The sequence below is a fragment of the Monopterus albus genome, unplaced genomic scaffold (assembly GCF_001952655.1).
Source record: "Monopterus albus unplaced genomic scaffold, M_albus_1.0 scaffold22.1, whole genome shotgun sequence".
In the NCBI taxonomy this organism is placed as follows: domain Eukaryota; kingdom Metazoa; phylum Chordata; class Actinopteri; order Synbranchiformes; family Synbranchidae; genus Monopterus; species Monopterus albus.
The window spans coordinates 1367612-1390432 of NW_018127902.1; the positions used below are offsets into that span (position 1 = coordinate 1367612).

At 41.1% G+C, this 22821-nt stretch overlaps 1 protein-coding gene across 1 annotated transcript in view; it reads right to left on the reverse strand.

Moving 5' to 3' along the window:
• The window catches only part of sh3pxd2aa (SH3 and PX domains 2Aa), a 126310-nt gene that overhangs the window by 92413 nt on the left and 11076 nt on the right, over positions 1-22821 (reverse strand). The window contains 1 exon segment of the mRNA XM_020594229.1: positions 17699-17779. Coding sequence (XP_020449885.1) covers positions 17699-17779 — 81 coding nt within the window.

Below are 22821 nucleotides of genomic sequence, written 5' to 3' on the forward strand. Positions count from 1 at the left end.
AACTGCAGAGAACCTTCAATTTATTTTCTGTTAATCGACTAATCTTTTCATTATTTCTAATCACCACTGGGGAATAATTTTCAGAACTGTGTCATTTAAATTTATTGGCACACTGACACAAGTTAAAGACTCATGAGCCAGTTTATCAATCGTGTTAACACCATGCCAGAGCAAAACCTCGCCTGCTTTAGGAGAACCTTGGCAGGCAAAAGCAGTTGTCAAATCACTGGAACAATCCATACCTACATCTCTCTCTCTCTCACACACACACACACACACACACTCACACACACACACTCTCTCTCTCTCTCTCTCTCTCTCTCTCAGGTCTCAAATTCAGCAGAGGTAGTGATGCTGAAGTTCAGAAGACTGGATACTTAAAACACAGTCATTAAAAATACATTAATCAAATTGATAAACCAAGCAATGAGAAAACCTTAAAGAGACAGAATAGGCCCAGTGGGCAAACAAGGGTATAGGAGAATGAAAAAATGGCAAGGCCTTTGCTTTTCACCTCACATGCTGTTGTTTACAGGCTCTGGCCCAGAGATGATGCTTTATTTTTAGTTCACATTAACTTCCAGCTTTAAAGGCATGGGAAACAACAAGAGGGCCAACCACGATTACATTAAACAAAAACTAACCAGTTCTAAGAACTGCCCTTCATTCATGCCAAGTCTTTAACCTTGCTTTATATTTAACAGAAACAGTAAATGTTCCAGTGGTATTTTCAGCCCATTTACCACCTCAGCTGAGTTCTGCCCAGGCAACCAAACAACAGCTTTGCTTTCCAGAGCAGCCGCAACCTCAGCGTGAGGAAAAGAACAGTGTCGGTTTACAAGCTGACTGCCTTAGTTTGGGTTAAGTAAGTAGGCCAGCCAACTTACAGTTCACTACAGGCAATGATCTCACCTGTGCCAGGATTCAGCACTAACAGAGTAGCGTAGAGCCTAAATTTAGCCATGCTCCAGAGTTTCCATGCTGACAGCCAGGACAAACCCTGGGCAGAGAAGCCACACCATAGTCTCTCCCAGATGGGGTGAATCAGATGGCAATGCCCTCTTTATGTGGTGAGATGGTGTTCATTGCACTCCACAGCCCAAACTTTTAAGGGTGTGGAAGGGAAATGAGAAGTGAGGTTTGGAATATAGCCATTAAAGGAATAAAGAAAGCCTGAAAAAGAAATAAAATACACTAAAAAGAAAGAGTGAAACCAGAAAGAGGAAAATGCTAATTTAAACAAGCTGCTTTTCCTTGTTATGTCAAGTTAAAAGCAAAGGAAACAGTGGAAGGGTAAAAGAGTGTTTCCAAAATTAAAAAAAAAGGACTCTGCAATTCGCCATCCCTGACTGTTAGCTAACAGCTAAGTTTTACAGTTGGAAAGATGCAGACAACATCCATCCCAAGCTGGCTAATTTTGAGAATAATGTTCACACCTGACAATAGCAAGGTACATAAACTGTCTGTTAGGTCTGTCTACACTAAAATAACAAACTAGGTAACAAATGCCTAAGTAATGTGAAAACAAAACAAAAAACTACACTCTCATAGTTTTGTTGGCAGTTTTGCTAACCAGCTAGCTAGCATTTGCTCACAACACATACCAGTAATTTGGGGTAGGTTACTCGTGAAATACTTGACAGAAGCTCATGTCAGTGAGGTTTCATAAAAGCATAATTAAAACTGTGTAAATAAAGTTAATTTAAACCTTTTGGTAGATGTATTACCTAGTAAATGCAATAAGCCCACTGCTACAGTGCCTTGCGAAAGTATTCGGCCCCCTTGAACTTTGCAACCTTTTGCCACATTTCAGGCTTCAAACATAAAGATATAAAACTGTAATTTTTTGTGAAGAATCAACAACAAGTGGGACACAATCATGAAGTGGAACGAAATTTATTGGATATGTCAAACTTTTTTAACAAATAAAAAACTGAAAAATTGGGCATGCAAAATTATTCAGCCCCCTTAAGTTAATACTTTGTAGCGCCACCTTTTGCTGCGATTACAGCTGTAAGTCACTTGGGGTATGTCTCTATCAGTTTTGCACATCGAGAGACGGAAATTTTTGCCCATTCCTCCTTGCAAAACAGCTCGAGCTCAGTGAGGTTGGATAGAGAGCGTTTGTGAACAGCAGTTTTCAGTTCTTTCCACAGATTCTCAATTGGATTCAGGTCTGGACTTTGACTTGGCCATTCTAACACCTGGATATGTTTATTTGTGAACCATTCCATTGTAGATTTTGCTTTATGTTTTGGATCATTGTCTTGTTGGAAGACAAATCTCCGTCCCAGTCTCAGGTCTTTTGCAGACTCCATCAGGTTTCCTTCCAGAATGGTCCTGTATTTGGCTCCATCCATCTTCCCATCAATTCTAACCATCTTCCCTGTCCCTGCTGAAGAAAAGCAGGCCCAAACCAGGATGCTGCCACCACCATGTTTGACAGTGGGGATGGTGTGTTCAGGGTGATGAGCTGTGTTGCTTTTACGCCAAACATAACATTTTGCATTGTTGCCAAAAAGTTCGATTTTGGTTTCATCTGACCAGAGCACCTTCTTCCACATGTTTGGTGTGTCTCCCAGGTGGCTTGTGGCAAACTTTAAACGACACTTTTTATGGATATCTTTAAGAAATGGCTTTCTTCTTGCCACTCTTCCATAAAGGCCAGATTTGTGCAGTATACGACTGATTGTTGTCCTATGGACAGAGTCTCCCACCTCAGCTGTAGATCTCTGCAGTTCATCCAGAGTGATCATGGGCCTCTTGGCTGCATCTCTGATCAGTCTTCTCCTTGTATGAGCTGAAAGTTTAGAGGGACGGCCAGGTCTTGGTAGATTTGCAGTGGTCTGATACTCCTTCCATTTCAATATTATCGCTTGCACAGTGCTCCTTGGGATGTTTAAAGCTTGGGAAATCTTTTTGTATCCAAATCCGGCTTTAAACTTCTCCACAACAGTATCTCGGACCTGCCTGGTGTGTTCCTTGTTCTTCATGATGCTCTCTGCGCTTTAAACAGACCTCTGAGACTATCACAGTGCAGGTGCATTTATACGGAGACTTGATTACACACAGGTGGATTCTATTTATCATCATTAGTCATTTAGGTCAACATTGGATCATTCAGAGATCCTCACTGAACTTCTGGAGAGAGTTTGCTGCACTGAAAGTAAAGGGGCTGAATAATTTTGCACGCCCAATTATTCAGTTTTTTATTTGTTAAAAAAGTTTGAAATATCCAATAAATTTCGTTCCACTTGAAGTCTACTATCGAGTATGACTGACTGTTTATTTGACTGATAGAAGACCAGATAGCCAACACCACACAGAATTCCTGCTACCAACATATTTGTTAAAAAAAAACACAAAAACAAAATTCAAAATGCAAAATTAAACTGCATGTAAAACAAAAGGCCAGCAGTACTATCTTGCTTTTTGAAACTTGCTTTTGCGTTGCCAATCTTAGCTTTGTCCTGTTTTTTAGTAGTAATACTAATACTCCAACTTTTGAAGTGTAAGTGATACTGTGGTGTGCTTAAGCAGTTTAATATGAAGGCTTTTTACTTCTTACAAAGCACAAAGCTCCTCTTGTGTCTATATTATAAAGATCGAGCTGGAGATAGAGAGGCCCCAGTGGAGGAAAATTGGATCATGCAATAGAACGACTGGTTAATAAGGAGAAATGCTAAGAATGCATCACACAGTCACCCACGTACAAACACTTTCATACACGTGTACCCACTCATAAAAACACAAAATAAATACATGCATGCAGAATAGCAAAAGAGAAACTCCTCACAGGATCCTCTCTAACACCTCAGGAACATGCAGGTCGTGGTAGATCAGCTGAGGAAATCTAGCTCAGAAGACACCAGGGGGTGGGAGGCAGGGAAGGGCTTTGAAAAGACACAGAGACAGATGGAGGAGAGCAGAGAGAGATCTGACAGCAATGTGGGGGGAGAGAGAAGGTGAGAAATTGTAGGAAAGAGATATGAATAAAGTGTGTGAGGCAGTGGGGAAGATGTGTGAGTTGTGTGTGGTGGAGGCAAAGGCAAAAAGGAAAAGACAGATGGAGACAGCAAAATGAGAGGAGCTAGACACCTGGGTTTCATTTTGAATTCTCATCTCTTGCTGTATCTCAATTTCTTAACCTTAGTTTTAGTCTCTTTCTCTACCTGACAAGGTGGCATTACAAGCGTGTATTCTGTGTGCCCTGTCCAGTGACCTGTTTACCCAATCACTATTCATTAGCCTTCAGACAGAACTACCCATGGTCACCGATACTGTAGATAAGCAGAAGCTGTGAGTGGACTTCAGCCCTGGATTCTGTACTATCAGCTTTTAACATTTTGGGAAGTTTGTTTTAATCTATTTGGAATGCCAGATGGGTGGGGCTTCAATAATGAACACAGGGAAGTCTCTGGTTAACTTTAAAATTCACAGGATTTGCCTGAAATTGCACTGTTAATAAACACCACAGAAATTGGCAAGAAAAAAAGTAGCATTTGGTATCACAGACAATTATGTGAAGGAAATGTTTGTGGCCTTCCAAAATTATATGTAGCTATATTTCATCCAAAAATTGAAAGCCAATATACAGTATATCGAATTTTATTGATTTCGTGTCTTTTAGATTATTCTGATTATTCATTTTGGTTTGCAGGGAAATGAGAGAATGCCAGTAAAAATGAATGTGTCCTATTTGTTGTGCATTCTCAGTGTTCCCAGGTCAGACCTGTTTGGGACTTAAAGGTGCAATAACTAAGATTTTACTCAATGTCTGATAAATCAAGTGAAATGGGATGGGACATGGTGTCTCTCAGCTACATGACCCTGCTCCATCGCACTCTATTGCCTACAGCCCTTCTGTTGTTATTCCAGCTTTCTAAATTGTGTTTTCAATGTCCTGTCTGTAAATCAGCTCCAGCTGCCACTTAAAGAAGGTTTTAAAAAGCATTTTTCAAAGCACAAGTAGTCATTTCAAACAGCCAGCCATGGAAGACCTCTCACTGCTAAAAGTCTGAAGCATCCTGCCTGAATGAAAAGGTCACGTTCTGTTGCACAGGGATAGTGGGACAAAGAAAGACCAAAATTAGGGTTAACACCAGTTTGACTTTTTGGGATGTAAGATTTGATTCTTATAGGCTCTAGTTACTTTATAAGCTTTAGTTACTTTTTGTACCTTTATTTCTCCTTGCTTATACATATTAAAACTGTATTGATAACTGCTGTATTCTACTGAGTGAAACTTTGGAACTGTATGCTGCAAATTCTGTAGAGACAGGATGCCTGTATCTTTAAGTAACCAGATGGCCTATTTTACATTTTAACAAAGACCTGTTGGCCTGTTTTGCACCTTCACCTAGACCCGCTTAGCATATTCCAAGTTCTGCTTTGTCAAGTGGCATCTTGCAGAGACAGGGGGCCTACAACCTGAGATGACCACCTGGCCTGTTTAGCATACTCACTAGGTCCTGCAATAGCATCACACACACAGGGGTTCTGCAGTGCAGACAACCCATCGTTCAGTGTTCATTGATCAAGTTGCCGCCTGAAAATCGCACGCACACACCTGGTTTAGATCACATTTCAGTAAGCAGGCGGAGACAGGGGTTGACCTGCTCATGCCAAATGGCTGTTAGGTATTTTTTTAGTCAGATAGAAATTGGTTAGATACTTGTTGTATTAGAAATGTTTAGTGGAGACAGGATGTCTAGGTAGGCTGTTAAATGCTTAGTCATTCTCATGGGTTTTTAGCAGGGTGCATATGGTCAAGGATAACTAGATAGAAAAAGTTTGATTGTCAGCAGGCAGGATGATTATTGTTATTATTATGATATGTTTAACCGTAATTGTAATCATAATATTTTCTTATGTTTAATGTCATGACATGTCACTTGATGTCATGTCAGAATGTTCTTAGATACACACCACTTAATCAACACTCACACACATTGATTCTCTCCATGTTTTGACTACTGCTATGGTCAGCTGTAAAGCTGGCATATCAGGTGACGCCACGGTTTGACGTCCCTGTGTAGTATGGGGGTAGCCCAACCGAAGTGATAAATGTATAGGCCTATTGTGGTTCAGGGTCTTTCATTCTTCATCTGCCTGCGTGCAGTATTGGAGGTGGAAGTTACCTGGACATGTAATGTTAATTTTACCTGTGATTATTTGAATAAACCAGCATGGTTATTTTTTATATATCCAAGTGGTCCGCTTCGTCTCTCTGAGTTCCTGGTCAAAAGAACTGAGAATTAGCCTTCATGGCCAATAGGATTATGAAATGTGAAATGTTGTACCTCTGTCCAGTGCGGACCAGCTCAAGAAGATAAATGTAATGAGAAAACTTAACTCGTGATTCAAAGAACAGATTTCCTGCGTAAGCTCTGTCTCTGTGATCCCAGTGCTGTAACACTTCACCTGTGCCCAGACTTTGAGTAAACTTTCTGTTGATTTTATACAGTCCTCTCCTGTCTTCGCTTCTCGTGTTTTCAATAGAGATAGAGAGTGTTAAAAGTGGATAGAGGACTTAAAGTTGATGTAGATGTGGTGTTCTACCTTCTGGATGCTTTAGCATCTACAGCTAATGTGTTTGTTTTGGTGACATTAGTGACCTAGCATGGTCATGATTTAACTTTTGGATTGAATTAATGCAACTTTAATTAATGGGAGTAATTCAAACTTTGCATAGCATTAGGGTAGGGTAGGGTAGGGTAAGACTTTATTGATCCCACAATGGGGAAATTCCAGTCTTCCAGCAGCATTAGAGAGCAGACAACAAAACACCACAGGGACCTCCGAGAAGCAAATCAAAGGCACCTAAAAACAAGACAAAACATAGCACTTAAGAGAAATCAAGAACAAGAATATTACTCTCACAATTAATTCCACAAAGCCCCGTATATCAACAGCAGTAGAGACTAAACAACAGACACCATAAGAACTCTCTGAAAGGATCTCTGAAAAACAAATCAAGAATACCCAAAAACAAGACAGTAGCATTTCAGAGAAATCAGGAACAAGATATCGCTCCCACAATCAATTCCACAGAGAGAGCAGTCTGTGGTCAGAGGGGGAGGGGCGGGAGTGTATGCATTCCTGGCATTAGCATACAGTAGGTCCAGAGTTTTTATTGTCCTTTGTGTGGCAATTAACATAGTTGGAGAGAGTGGAACATACTGGGTGAAGTTTGAGAGGGTGGCTGTGCTTTGTGTCAGGGTAGCAGTAACCAGAGAATCCTACTGAAGTGCCATATTTACTCATTAGTCAGCTAACGCTAGCTTCAGACCGGAGGCTGCGTTTTGTACAGTTTGTCGCAACCATGCATCTGTAGTTTACGTTGTTACTAGGAAGCAACACGTGATAGGAGGAGCAAAGAGCAGTTAGGCGTGGCTTATGGTGTCAGTTTGTTTTCAGTCTTACTAGACCCTCTTGCAATACCTTGTGGAGTTCCCTAGATGGGCTATGGACCAAAACGTTTATGAGCAGGTCACTCTTTTGTTTTGAATCATACATAGGCACAGGTAAGAGGATGCACATTTATGTAGGCAACATTTCTGTCATACACATTTGTGTCATCATGTCTCTAAGAACATGCTGTTTTTAGTTCTCTCTCCTCCAAAAAAAAATATACATTTTAAGATATTTTTAAAAGTTGCAAATTTTTTATGTGGAAGGAAATACACTAACCACATTTATTAGCTCTCATGAATACACGTTGTGTACTGGGGAGTAACAGTGAATTTAACTTTTCTGTTTCTAAAGAAAATCCTCATGGTATCTTTCAAATCTCAGTGTGATCCAAATAACGTTCATGTTGGATTGTCAGCATCTGAAACATATATTCTGATCAAAGAATGTGGTGGGGGATGGGACGTTGCATCAGATCATTTTTGTATCTTTCTAAAACAAATCATCTGACAACCATGCCTGTGTGTTTCATAGTACTTTAAGGAGTACTGAGGGCAAGCAAAATGTGATGTTTGTAACTAAGTGCTATAAGTGACATATTATCAGTTCAGTCATTCAACAGTGCAAGCTACTCTGCGCTCATCAATATCTGGTAAGATACACAGTATAAAATAAATACTGTGTGACTTATCAAATGGTGAACAAAGGCAGCTTAGCTAAAAATGTATGAAGAAGACAAAAACCTTGAGCAGGTTCTCTGTTCAAGGCTCAGTGTGAGGCAGAGCTGCCAAGGATGTGTAGGAGCACAAAGCACTTGAAAGTTTTCAAGGGCTCTCCTCCTCATCTTATTCGAGCAGAGAAGACCTTGAGCTGAACAGAAACATGAAGGCTGGCCAACTGAGTGCAGAGAAAAGATGGAGAAATAAAGCAAGACAGAGAATGACAGAGAGCAATAATGGAACTCCAAACAACAGACAGCAGAGTAAACAGAGGAAGCAAACGGGGAGAATGAGGACAGACTTTAGATACTTTACTGCATGTATACGGAATCTGTTCAGTAACAGCAAAAGTCAGCGAATGGGGAGCCAGAAAAGAGGGGAAAGATATAGATGCACAGATATACAAAACTTTGCAGTAAAAAAAATAGATGCTTAAACATGCGCTGACCTTTTCTGCCAAAAAAAGACATCAAAATATGTGACACTTCTTGATGAATGCCACTTCCACTGCTTTCGTGTCCTTGTCAGTGGGAGGTTCTCTGAACCAGGACACCAAGACCTGAGAAGAACACAAACTCCCCTTCTCTCCACACACTTGAAGAAGCCTATGTAAACCACTCCATCCCAAACCTATGGGATCAATGTAGCAACTGCATGAACTTCTAAGTATGATAAGTCTGTCTACTACAGCACACTGTGGATTTGACCCATACTTTTCTGACTGTTGACATCCTGTTTTGTTGGTGATCTAAAAACTGAAGCCATATCTACCAGTTCAGTGTAGATCACTCAGAATAGGTAGCATACAATGCGATTTGCTGTCTGGCAAAATAATAGAAATTTCTTTATTGCTTAATTGATATATGAATGTCTATGTCAAACTTGTCAGCAGCTACAGCAAATGATTCGCATAACACTAGCTTATGAAATTTGTACCCAGAAGATGTGAGCTGGTCTTTTCTTGATGCACTGTTAACTGCACTGCATGAAGCAAGCCCCCCAACCAAGCCATAGATGAGATAACAGGAATAAATTGAGAATGTATTCCTGTTATCATGAACAGAAAATATGTTGTTTACAGAATAGCAATTGAAAGTTTTATTAATTAATTTCTAAACATGTGAGGCAGTGGCATACAGTATTATCACCTCACAGAGCGGTAGTCACTAACGTACACAAAGCAACATTAGCATTCATTTGTAGTCGTGTTTCTAGTGGTTTGACAACACTGAGTCAATTATTCACGTTCTCCTTTCAGTTCTGTTTTGGTCTCCTCCAAATGGTGGCTCAAAACATCATTTAAAGGTAGGGTTGGCGATCCTGGAAAAACCAGCAAGAGGAAGCTCCATTTTGAAGGTGGACAACCTTGGAAATCCTACCCTTTCATTCTGATGTATCTCCAAAGCCACTCCTCCAAAACACAATGCACACTGCAACGTGCACTGGCTGACTACTATGTACTTACATATTTCAGGAAAATAACAAATGAACCCCAAACAAAACAAAACCGATAATTACCAATTCATTAGCCCCTTTTGTTCTCTCAGTTGTCGTCATCGTAAAATAGCCACACCAATGTTAATTCTGGTTTTACTTCTTGCAGCATCTAACTTCTTTTTAGTTGTGACTGTCTGGAATACTGTGTTACCCACTGGGATCTGCAGGCAGCTAGTTGGGGACCTCTGGTTCATGGCTAAACTGCTTTAGTCCTGGCTCATAGCCTGTAACTAGCCTAAGAGGTCCGGGCTTTTCCAGCAGTGGAAGTGAAGAAGGAGGCCAGCTAACACCATTCAAAACAAAAGCTTAATTTTGTCTCAGTAACACGAACATTGCATGTGGCCTTGATGCCCAGTTGACTGCATTACAATCCTATCTATAAACTTAGAGCTGACCGCTGTTGGTGTTTTCCCCGCCTGTGGCTGCATGTAAAAGGAGTCTGTTCCATGTGGCGGTCTTCTCGCTCTCGCACTGTAGACAGCGACTTCTGACAACAACAACAATAACAATACCTACACCTTATAAGGCTGCATGTCTTAAAGGGGAAGGCCTGGCCTGTAACAAACCATTTGCAAATACAAGCTGCTGTGGGGACCTTCTCTGCCATATTTTGCTAGCTATAGCTGTAAAACAGAGTGGTAACACATCTGCCTGCAACTGCAACGCCTTGTGAGAGACTCTTGGTTCGCACACTGAAAAAAAGGACAGCATGCCCGCAAGTAGGAAGTAGGTTGACAGGCAGGTAGGCCATCCAATGGTTTTGCTTGGGATGAGTAAAATTATTGATCATGCTTTTTTTTCAGTCCTGCTGCCACCACAGATGACTATTTTTTTCTTTATATTGTCAGTGCATTTAATGTATTTATTGCCATCAGGATCAAAAAAGAAATTCAAGAAATGTAACCAAAACTGTTTCTAGAAGGAATCACCAACACTACCTTTAACTTGAATACTGAGGTTCCATACAAATGCTCACCCATTCTTTGGCACATTTAATTGCGTATTGTTAACTGCAGAAAATACAAAATATAGCAGAATATAGAATATAGCCACATGTGGGGAAAACACCAGTAGTGGTCAGCTCTAAAAGCTCCACTTTAGCAAGTTGCTAATTTGTTTGTCTGTCATTTATTACTGGGCAGGGGGCAGAGAACATGCAGCAACTACCAGACTAAAGCCACAAAATGCAATGCCACTGACTGCCGCTGGACACTGGCTCCAAATCATCCAGACTCCAACTGATTCCCATTCAACTAGTTTTTTTTTTTTTCCTGTGAGGCATTATGGTCGCAAATGCTTATTTGGGCCCTCTAATAAGTGTACAGATAATAATGTTATAAGTGTGAGGTCACATGTCATCATCTGCCACACTTCTCCCCTTGGACTAGCTTGGTTGAGCTATAAGGCATGGCTGGGAGTCACTGGCTCAGCTGCAGCCAATTTACCTTTAGGCTCCAAAGTATTTAGCTGGGGCTTTGCTACTTCTTCCTTTGCCGGTCAGCTTTTGTTGTCCTCACAACATTTTGCTGGCTGGCCTTCGATATCCCAGCCAAGAGAATTTTCTGCTCGCTTAACCTCCCCTTAAGACTCCAAGAGTCCAAGCTCTGTTCCATCCCGACCTGCTGAGCTCCTCGCCTGCTCTGTTGCCCAGCTCTGCTTTTGGTTTTCCTGGCCAGCCAACCCTGGATTAACTACCCAGCTTCTTCTACCAGCTCAGCTCCCTGCACACCATCCAGGTCAGCCTGTACTCCAAGCCAATATCAGTTGTGCAGTTTCGTGCTGTCTCATTCTGTCTGCTTACATGAGCTTCATATGCCTAGCCAGTGCTACCTTGCCCACCGGCCGGCTCATATCTGACCATCCAGGCTCCAGCCCCTAAGTCTTCGCACACAGCACCGGCCAACTATTGTCCTGTTACAGAGAGAGACACCATACCTCTCTGGAGTCCACTCACCCTACCTGAGTTTCTTTCTCTTTGTACTCTTTATAAATAAAGTACCTAAAACAGTTCTGATAGTCTGAGTCCTTCAGCTTAGCTAGCAACCTATAGGCCATAATAATAAGTTATTGTTCCATTAATAAGATTTTAGGATGTATAGGAAGCTTGAATGTCTATCGTATGGGCCTTGACTGACAGGCGTAATTCACAGTTGGCTCACCTTTGCTCCTGAAGGACTGAGGTTCTTCTTACCATGCTAACTCTGAGAGACGAGACAGTCCAAGTAACTTCAAAACAGTGCTGATTTATTCAAAGGATCACAGGTAAAATTAACATTACACGCTCAGGTATCTTGCACCTCCAAACTGCTCGCAGGCAGATGTAAGATGAAAGACCCTGAACCCACCAGGCCTATACATTATATCCCTTCGGTTGGGCTAGCCCCATACTACACAGAAACGTCAACCGAGATGTCTCTGTTGCCAGCTTTGCAGCTGGCCATAGCAGTAGTCAAAACATGAAGCAAATCAATGTGCGTGTGTGTGTCTGTTGATTAAGTGGTGTGTAGCTAAAAACATTCTCACAGACTTCTAGTAACATGTCGTGACTTAAACATAAGAACATATTATGGCTAAGGCTACAGTTATACACGTCGTAATAATAATATTAAACACCCTGTCTGCTGACAGACATCAACTTTTTTCTCTAGTTATCCTTGACCAGATGTACCCTGTAGAAACTCATAAGCATGACTAAGCATTTAACAGTCTAACTAGACATCCTATCTCCACTAAACATTTCTAATACATAAAGTATCTATCCAATTTCTATCTGACTAAAAATACCTAACACTCCTGAAGTCGGACATTCAGAGCTTCTGTTTGTATAATAAACAGAAATATCATTACATTGAACCTGTCTTGGTTATGATTCCTGGCCTTTTAGCATAGCTTAGCTAACAATAGCATTAAACTGGTATGTATACATCTGCATTAGGTGGTTCACCAGCTAATCTGCTAATTGTTTTTTTCTGTCAGTGGTGCACAGGTAGAACGTTTAGTACTTTACACACTGAGAGAAGTTGACACTACTGTTATCAAATACAGCTTTGTCTTAACATTTAGCTGAAATCACTTGGTAGTTGCAGGGTTACAACATTTTTTAGTTCTGTAGGTAGCAGGGCGAGGTGTGGTAGGTGCTTTCAGTAAGTTAGCGCTCAGTCTGAGGTAGGGGGGCAAAGGCAATATGGCAGCGAGACCCAAGCTTCAAACCAGCTTCAATGCAAAGTACTGAGTGATGTCACACCTTGCTACACCTATACTGTTTGTGGCATAGAGTCACTTCAGAGGTTTCTTGCTTTAACCAACTACATGCTGCTGAAAACAAGGGAAATGAAAGTGGAGTTTTCAGGCTGAAAAACCAAAAGAATGATCTAAAAGATGCTCCAAGGTTCCACAGAGCTGAGGGGAACTGCAGCGCTGGGTGACTCTCTCTGGGTTAGAGCTGTAACGCCATGTCTACGTTTTTGAGGCACGCATGTCCCACTCCTGTTTGAATCATTCCAGCTATCTACACTGCCTGTGTGTAGGTAGGCTCATGTCAAGACACCCAAACAAACAGGTTATGTTTAGGGTCACAAAATCATGAAACTATATTTTTCTTATTTTCTGTTTAACTGCTCCTAATACAGTACATGTATCCCACATGTCTCATGTCTACTTATAGAGATCAGATGCAGAATTAAAACATTTTCTAATATGAAATTAACAAACTGTGCAGCCTCGGCATAGGTATATGCTCTCCAAGCCAAGTGTTTTCTAGTTGATTCTGCTTACTTTGGCAGCCAATTTCGTTGTTCAAGCAACTTTATTTTGCTTTTAGATTAAGTCGCCTGCAGCAACATATTCAGCACATAGTTTTTAATATTGCTTAAATAAAAATAAAAAAATCAGCATTTCTTTAAAACATGCCTTTTCAGGTTTTCTAATCACATCTTCCCATGAAATTTAAATTCTATCTATTTTCTTGTGCATATAGTCTTGTATTAATCTTTTACTGTCTTTCCTCAGTTGTACCCCAGTCACCTTCCAGTCACTTTGGAGTTTTCTCAGCCATGGCAATGTGCCATAAATGACTGAACTGTCTCATTCATCCTAAGTTTAGCCCATTCCCCTGATTCCTTCAGCATGGCTGTGAGAACTGCATACTTTGCCTCCTCTATGCTCCCAGAAAAGCAAGGACCCGGCTTGGGCCATCCTGTCAAGTGTCCGATTGTAACTCACATGAACGGGTCTTGTGTTTGGTGTGTAGGTGTCCTTCATCTGCCCCTCAGCAGGGGCTAAAACCTATGTTTCTGCCTCCTTTCTTTCTCACCCACACACCCATAAATAAAATAAAACAGCCTTTTATCCTCCACCTGAAACAATGGGCTGCCTCATTCAGTTGAATTACAGTCAACAGAACACCTCAAGGACAAAGAAGCTGAGCTAGGGGCCTGGCTATTCAGCAATTTATCCTCGAGGATGGCATACCAATAATGTCTTGTGGTCTAGACATATGTTCCCATCAAATGACCCACATAGAGATTCCCAATTCAGTGACCTTCCTTTTAAGTGCTTTGACCACAGCTACTATATAATTTTCTACAATTAATCCAAGGAGTTGTTGTTTGAAAGCCTGGATCAGTAAAGCTATTTCCTAAAAGACTGAAATTGACCTTGAGACTCAGTCTCTGAGAAACCCACACTAATATTATGTGTTGGTTCTTCAAAGGTACACTAAATGTTGAAAAACAGATGTTGGAGAGATGTAACATTAAAACCTCCCTAAATTAAGCAGAGATGCTCACACAAGGGCAGAACTGGAAAAAGAAATGACAGGGTTTGTGTGTGTGTGTGTGTGTGTGTGTGTGTGTGGACAGAATACAAACCAAAGACCCTCTTAAAAAAGGGTGAGCAGTGTGTCCTTTCCGATGGTGAGCCACGCTGCAGATTCATATATACAGTACTTTGCCTGAGACCAGTGAGGACAGCATGGGCACAATCACCCACTCCTCAGGGGTTTTTGAAACATGCTTATGAAGGCCTCGTTCTAATATGAGACCCAGAAGAAACCCACAATATCAAAATACCTTTCATCTTTGCCATCTACAGCATCATTATCTAAATCTTAATCATCAATGCCACTAGCATTGCTGTCATTCTCAATCGCTTTCATGTCTTTTACCACCGCCATCCTTTGACTCATTATCACCACCGCTATCATCATCATCATCATCCTGCTCTAACTCCTCACTGCTCATTTCCTCTGTGGCCCTCAGACTAACCTGTTCCTCTCCCTGTCACACCCACCTCCTCCCTTCTGATGAATAACTTGGGCGGGTGGCTGCTGACAGAAGGACATACTGTTTGACTCACTAGTCAGATCTTACTAAGACAAAACCACACCACTGTACATCACCCAGGAGGAGCCAGTCACATCCTGACAAAGACTGGACAAACGGGGAGGGAGCACAAAATATGTATGACTGTGGAGATGCAGCATAGAAAATGCATTGGGAAGACAAGCCTCTGTCTGTCTTGATGTGCTTTTGTCTTCTTTGTTCCCTGCCTGTAAACAGGATTTGTCAAATGTTCAGGTAAAGCTGTTGAAAAAGTTAAACCTCTTTTCCAGAAGTGCAGCTTTATCCTTTCAAACAACCATCAAATAAAGAACTAATGGAAGGGCAACCACAATGGATGGCTGAGAGAATGATGCTACTTTCTCCCAAAAGAAGTGGACAGTGTGAGATCCAACCCACTCTTAACAGAATAAAAGTGCAGAGAAATGGCTCCCTGGAGAGCAATTCTGGCAACATTTCTCATTAATATATTCATATTGTCAGCCGTAAATGACTTCTTTTCATAAAATGCCACTAAATAGCACTACTATGGTTCCTATCATTATTACATTTACACATTCTCTGGGCTGCTAGCTTCCCATTGGCAAAGGTAGAAAGTGAAGGATGTGACTGGATCCATTGAAATTCATAATTTCCCAAGAGATGCTGGCACAAGGGAAGCATGTGCAAAGCTTTTTAAGAATGATACTGTACAGACAAGTAGGTGGCAAATGTTCAGTGCTTACATGCAGTACATCCAATGACTGACTCGTCCTGTGACTAACAGCTAAGCCAGCAAGCTTTACCGTCCATGCAATCTACACAAAATTTAAAGTTTGTTTTCAGGACAAAGAAACATCTGTGGCACATCTCTTATTGACACCAGCCCCAAACCAGGGCCAGTACGCTTCCAGGAAGACAGCTTGTTCTGGTTATTACTAAGAAACAATCTTGGAATCCCTAGCAGTCTTGGCCAAAGCTTTGGCTGAAGTGCTCTCCAACAGCTTCAGAGCAGTCATCCATGTTTCTCTCCCCTAGGGTTAGTAGGGCCGCTAAGAGCAGCAGGGTCTTTGCAGCAGATAAATGTTTGGACAGGAGAGGCTCCAGGTTGCTCTGAAAACAATGGGTTCAAACAGGACCATCAAAGGCATCTAACAAGATCAAAGTCTGGCAGAGAAAACTTTAATTTCTCTCCATATACCAACAGATATAGACGATTACTGAGTATTAGAAAGCGGCCGGTTAGTATTGTCAGTGATAGTTTTATATATGAGTGTCAATGCAAATGGACACATGAAGGAACCAGGCAAAGTAAGTGAACAGTGAAGCGCTGGTATGGAAACACAGCGTTGCAGTGTACTGTAAAAGGGACATTTGGTAAAGCCAAGAAATACACAGCAAGGGATTTTCACAATAGAACTTATTTAACAGCAGCCTGGCTGAACTCTGCCAAACTTTGGTCATGTGAGAGTTGCTTTCTTTGACAACTCAATAAAGCACAGAGCAATCAGGTGACCTGTGCCCTGCGCCATCTGACAAAGCTAACAAACTCAATCTTACCACTGCTGACTGGGCATGATTTTGTGCCGAGCCATCCATGAGCCATTACATTTCAATAACTTCCTCCCAGGTAATTTGAGGACCACGCTTGCGTATGTGAGCAGCTGAAATCAAGAGGAAGACACCCATCCACTCCGCTCACCTATGTCTCTAACTTTTCCAGGATAGAAGAACATTCAGGCACACTTCGACCTGCTTTTACATGTTTATTATTCTACCTCTGTCTTTTATTCCACATTGGGAGTAATCAGTTGCAGTGGGTACCTTTTCCACCTCTCACTGCCCAGTGGTTATCAATGGGACCTTTCAGAAAGGACATTTTCTCCACTGATTGAAACATCATTTTCAGCTGGACTAGCACACTGGGGCTATTGAGAAGTGCCCTTCTGTAAGCCTCTCAGTACAGCGCTTTCATATTTACTAGTGACCCGGAGACCTCTGGTGCAATATACATACGGTATCAGCTTGCAGCAGGCCAAGGTTGCAAGGGGCATAACTGCATCCACACAGACATTCTCTTAGTATGGAATAGTCAATCTAAGAGCCACAGGGAGGGGTTTTCACTGCAACTCCTTCTCTGTTCCAAAATAAATAAGTCCTGAAGAGAAAACTTTCAATACTTTCAACATGAGAGTAAAGCATTTGAGCCAAGTGAGAAAAATATCTCTTCATACAAGATTATATATTAAAAAAAAAACACCAATCCCAGCAGCCTACACTAGAGAATGTATCAGCATGGTTCAATCAATTGACTTCCATGTGGATTTCTTGCTTGCACTATAAAAAAAAGCCTGTCAGCTCCCTGACGCTTTGAGGGCAAAGCAGAGATGAGACGAGTGAGAGGAAGAAGAGGGGAATAAAGAAGGAGGGGTGGAGATGCACAGCGAGAGAGATGAGGTGCATTGTTGCTTCTCTTCTAGGCTAATGGATAGAAGCCATGTCTCCCCTGCTCCCCAACCAATTACTAACACACACATTGATTCACTGAGGCGACAAGGTATGGCAAAGACAGGCAGAGATACAGTGGCAGTGAACAGTTGCACTGCTTATACAATCATTTTATAAAATAATGGTCTAAATTCACAGGGCTGACATGTTCAAACTACATCAATGGCAATGGAATTAGGGATTTCAATACTAAGACTCCCTGCATGTAGCATGCAGGGGAGTGCAGGAGCAAGGGACAATTACCTGTAGGTCAAAAAATTTGCTGTATCTTCTGTAGATGATGTGGGAGGTGTTGTCAGAATAGGTGACATTGATGAGATATACCTGCCAAGAGAAGAAAGGCAAAGTTATATTTATGGCTGTAACTTATTTTTATTTAAAATGAGCTCATTTTTCGTAGTAACAATGCAAAACTCAAAAAATATTCAACTTGCAAGTATATAAAACAAAGAATCCTTACATTTGAGAAGGTGCAGTGAGTGAATGTTTGGCTCTTTTGGCTGATAAATGATAATTACATTGGCGATAATTCAACTAGCCAGTTATTCACTAATTTTTTCTGGACTTGTTGAAACATTACTTACGAAGAGTGACAGCGATACATACAAGTGTGCTTGTAGTACCACCATACTCACACAGTCCATCACCAATACCCACAACATGAACCCTCAATGCCACTTACTCATAAATCTGTCAGTGGTTGATACTAGATGGTGACACTGTTCCTCTTTTGTCAGCACACTGACCTGCTGTCCTTTATGCTTGGCTGAATGCCGCAGCCCTGAGAGACCTGATAAGTTTGAGACAGAGCCCATTTATCTGTTAAGAGGAGGTAAGTGATGCCGCCATCAACTCTAATCAAATGAAACATAGATAACCAAGGTAACAGATGAACAGGAATTTTCATCTGAGACATTAACAGCAGGTTGGATTTCTCAACTGCTGATATAGAGATGTTCAGAAAAAGCTCTTGATGTGAAACTCCTCAAGTGGATGAGCTGTTCCATAACATTAGGCTACAGGTTTCTGAAGGGTACACCGCGTTGCTCTTTTATTGGCTATAGATTCAAAAGCAATCTAATACAATGGAAATGTTAAAGTGGTTTTATAGTTTGAAGTGTGCTAATATTCTGATCTACTCATGAATCTAAATGGGAGCAGGCAATGCATTAGAAACTCCTCTAAATATAATGCAACCCAATACAACACCAGTGTGAACCTAAAAAAATGACCAAACAAGTCTTGAAACACTGCCATCCAAAATGAATGTGACTGCTACAAAAAAAGATTCATATGTTTTAATATGTGTGTCATATATGTGTTTTTGGGTTCTGGTTAAGTCTGTGTCGTTAAAACCAGTGTTGGGGACTAACTAGTAACTGTAATTAAATTACAAAATAAATATAATTGGAATCAGTTTTTTCTCACTTACTGAGAAAGAAACAATTAAATTACAGTAACTAATCAAAATATTGGTGATTACAAAGAGGATACATCTGGATATGTTCTTTTGGTAAAAAGCTTATATGTAAATATCCCATTCATTCTGTTTCTTCCCATCTTGTCGCCTTGCAGAGCGCCTTCTTTTGACATATTTGCAGACAGCATGGGGCAGCAAAGCTGCTGGGACAAATATCACCATCAAGAGTAGTGTGGCTTACAAGGTGCTGTCTCTGTGCACATAGGCTCCACTCATTTGGTAGCATGTGTTCAATTTTGAAGGTTGCTTTTGATTGGTTCTCCTGTTTGGCTTTGCACCGCCTCTCATCTGTCATTCAAACACATTGCTCTAAGCGGTCGGGCTGCAACCGGCCAACAGCACCAAGGTGGGTGGTCATGTTGTCGGACAGGAGCGCTTTTCAGTGCTGGAAGTTCAGAAAAGGTTTTTGCTTGGTGCCCGTTCAGTTGGCTGCATGTTTCAACAGTAATATATGATGGAGTTATGTTGAAGAAACCTTAACTGACTGAACTGTGTTCTCCAGATGTTTTGTTTATCAAAATCGTATGACCAAGTAAATGCACTAGACAACTGCTGCTGTCGTTCTGCTGAGGACAGACTTAAGTTGCCAATGAACTAATAATTTTTCCATTGCTGACTGCCAGACCACAACAGCCTGTACAAAATGCATTCATGACGTTTCCATATATATTTAGAACCTGCTGAGTACTTCAAAGCTGTATACATCTGGCATGCACTCAATGTACAGCTAAAATAGCCATTATCAAGTGATTTGCTATAATACAAGATGTTGTCACCCAGCCAAGCATTCCAGCTAAGTGGTCCAGACACAGCACAAGCATCAAGCTGCCATGAACAGAGAAACGATTGACTTTGCCTCATATGTAGCATTCAGATTAAATAAAGGCAATGTGTTTCCCCAGTGAGCCATTTCTTGTCCTTATTCTAGCTTAATGTTTGATCTTACGCTTTCACTCCAACCCTCTGTACCTGCCAAGAGCCTCCAAAGTAGAGCCAAGATGAGCAAGGTCGAGTGAAAGTCCCTGACGATGTAAGAAGGGTGGCAGCCTGAGACAAAAGAGGTTCCCCAACAAAGCCGGGGGTTAAAAGGCCTTGTTGCTGCTGGAAGGGGCTCAGCTGCTGCTGGCAAAAAGCCACCAGGGTACATTCACCCCCATGCAAACACAGCTACTGGTATCCAGAAGCTGCGCCTGTCACACTACACTGACAAACTTGTTCTCAGCACAGTAAGGTGTCACCACAGCGATTAGCTTTGGCATTTATTGCTATGAAAATGTGCTCCCCAGGGTAGCGGTGAGTTACAAAACCACAAAACTCAAGGACTGGTTTATGCAGGCACAGTCAGCAATGTTTCCAGCTGTCTCTGTGACTTTTGTAGCATAACATGAACTCATGAGCATAGCAAAGACCTCATTTCACTGCTCATTAACAAAGCATCTCTTAAAGAAAAGAGAATACATTTAAGAAAACTGATAGAACACACATGGAAAAGTGAGTGAACTGGTGGCTGACGTGTCTTCACGTCACGCAGGGCTTCATCTTTTGAAGCTTCATATAAAGGTTAGACTTAGCTGGTACAAATACCCAAAACACCTTCATGCAGCTAGTGCGTACCAGTCCACACTGATAGGGACTTCTCTAAATGACAAGACATGCCAGAGACCATAGAGGACCTGCTCCGACGCTTGTCAGAGCTTGTTTGTGTATGTGTGGTGGTAATGACTATGTGGCACTGAGGATGTACTATATGCATATAGTGCTATTTTTATTAGATTTTATTTGAATACAATTACTGTACTTAAAAAAACACAACAATGCATGGCTAATATTCAATTCAATTCATTTGTATACAACAACAATCATCTCAGGGCACTGCATTTGATTTGTCCCTCGTCAGTCCAGACTGATCAACTGATCAGTTGGGCTGCCATGTAATTTGGTAGAGATCTACAGTGGGTGAATCCTAGTATCTCTGGTGATCCCCTCAAATGTCTCAACAGCTACTAAATGAACTGCCACAAAATTTGATACAGACAATAGTGAGTCACAAAAGATGAATCTTAAAGACTTTTTTGGTGCTGAGCTGAAGCATAAAGTAGGAGCCAGGCTGGAGTCAAATTCCTTGTATTTTTGATAATACTTGGAAATAGTGTGCATGCTTATGCTTAAGATGTGGACTAGTGAAAAAATCCAAACCACAGAAGCAGATGGGTATGTGATGAAAACCACAGCAGAAAGCACAACCTACAACTATCCATGGTCTGTCCATGCCCAGAATATCAAGCTTAAATCTAATGCCCTCCCAGTCCCTAAAATAAATTCTCAACACAGCCAGTAAATTATAACAGTCTGGGCTGCCACCTCTCAAGATAAATCTAGCAGTGAACATCATCTTCGATTCACCAGTAATGAACTCTTACTTTCTGTTTTGCATATTACACAGTAACTGCTTTTCTCGAGGAAAGGCACACACTAAATGAGCCAAAATGTCCTGGGCTGACTAAGAGTTGAAGTACACCCAGTCGTGAGTGCTCAGTCCAGCCCAAATGTCCTCATTTGTAGAAATAAAAAAGACTCATGCCATTTAGGAGATAACCTTTCTGTCAATAATGTAACTCCATATGATAAGATGGAATAAAACATGAGCCACTCTCACAGCAACGGCAGAACCAAATTCTGATTTTTTTAAGCAATACAACAACATTAGCAACAAATCTCCAAGTTAACTTTGATGTTCATGCGGGGACTTTTGCACCACAGAAATCAAAATAAAGGTTGTCTTATTATTGCCAAGGACATTCTTGAAAAGCAGGAATCTCTGGACAAATAAGACACTGCAGCAATTCCAAAATGAAGACTAAAATTTGGGTGAGGAGACAACATAAAAGCTTCACTGCCTTATGAGGAAATCTGCATGATCATTTCATTTCTAACGCTCATCTGTTAATAACCACACCTACACAACTAAAATGGCAGTGAGGGATTAGGAAACAATGAGCAGGCTGCACCATAACTCACTGTAGATGACTGTAAAGGGCCTAACATGACTTAGTGTGACCAGATGGATTACTGTTTCGCTGCACAGCCGCCTGCCACTGAATAATAATTTGCTTTAATGAAAATATTCAGGAGACATGATATGCTTGTGTGAAAATCAGAAATTACTCAAATTTTTCCACAACAAGCACATGTTAAAACTCATTTTCTAACACGTCAGCTTTCTTATCAAAGGTGTCTACAATGGATTCATAAACAGGGAAAACAACTAAACAACTCCAAAAAGACTTTGGGGGTTTCAGAGAACCAGACAGAAAGAAAACACCTTGTACATCTATTATTCTCATGAGGAAGCAGGGCTTGAAAACAAAAGTTCATTCATGTTCAGAAGAAAAAAACAGAAACATGGATTTTCATGATGGAACAGATTGAACCTCTGATTATGTCATCATGTTCATTTGAAATTACTATGAATATTCATGTCCAGTTTGCAGCTCACTTTATTTTTAGCCTCTGCTTCTCCTGAAGGAATCACTTTCCCAATAACATGAACAGTATCATAATTCTGTGCCCATAGCGTAGATAGTATATGAGTAGAGAAAATAACTTACAGGATCGGAGGAAAGCCAGGAGCCAGTCTCAGTTTTCAAATGAAGAAGGCAAAAGAGCTGAGTGCGTGGTGGGGCAGAGAATGCAGGCCTAGCCACTAAATGCAGTGAACCCCGCCTAAGCAACTATACTTAAAGTAACATAGAAAGCAGACACACATCATACTTTCAGACCATAAAAGTGCAGACAATCTGACTACAAAAAGTCAGGTTGGAAAAATTTTCTCTGTGTTGTCTTTCCACTTGGAGTCACAAGTGGCCTAAAAATGTTCACTTTAATA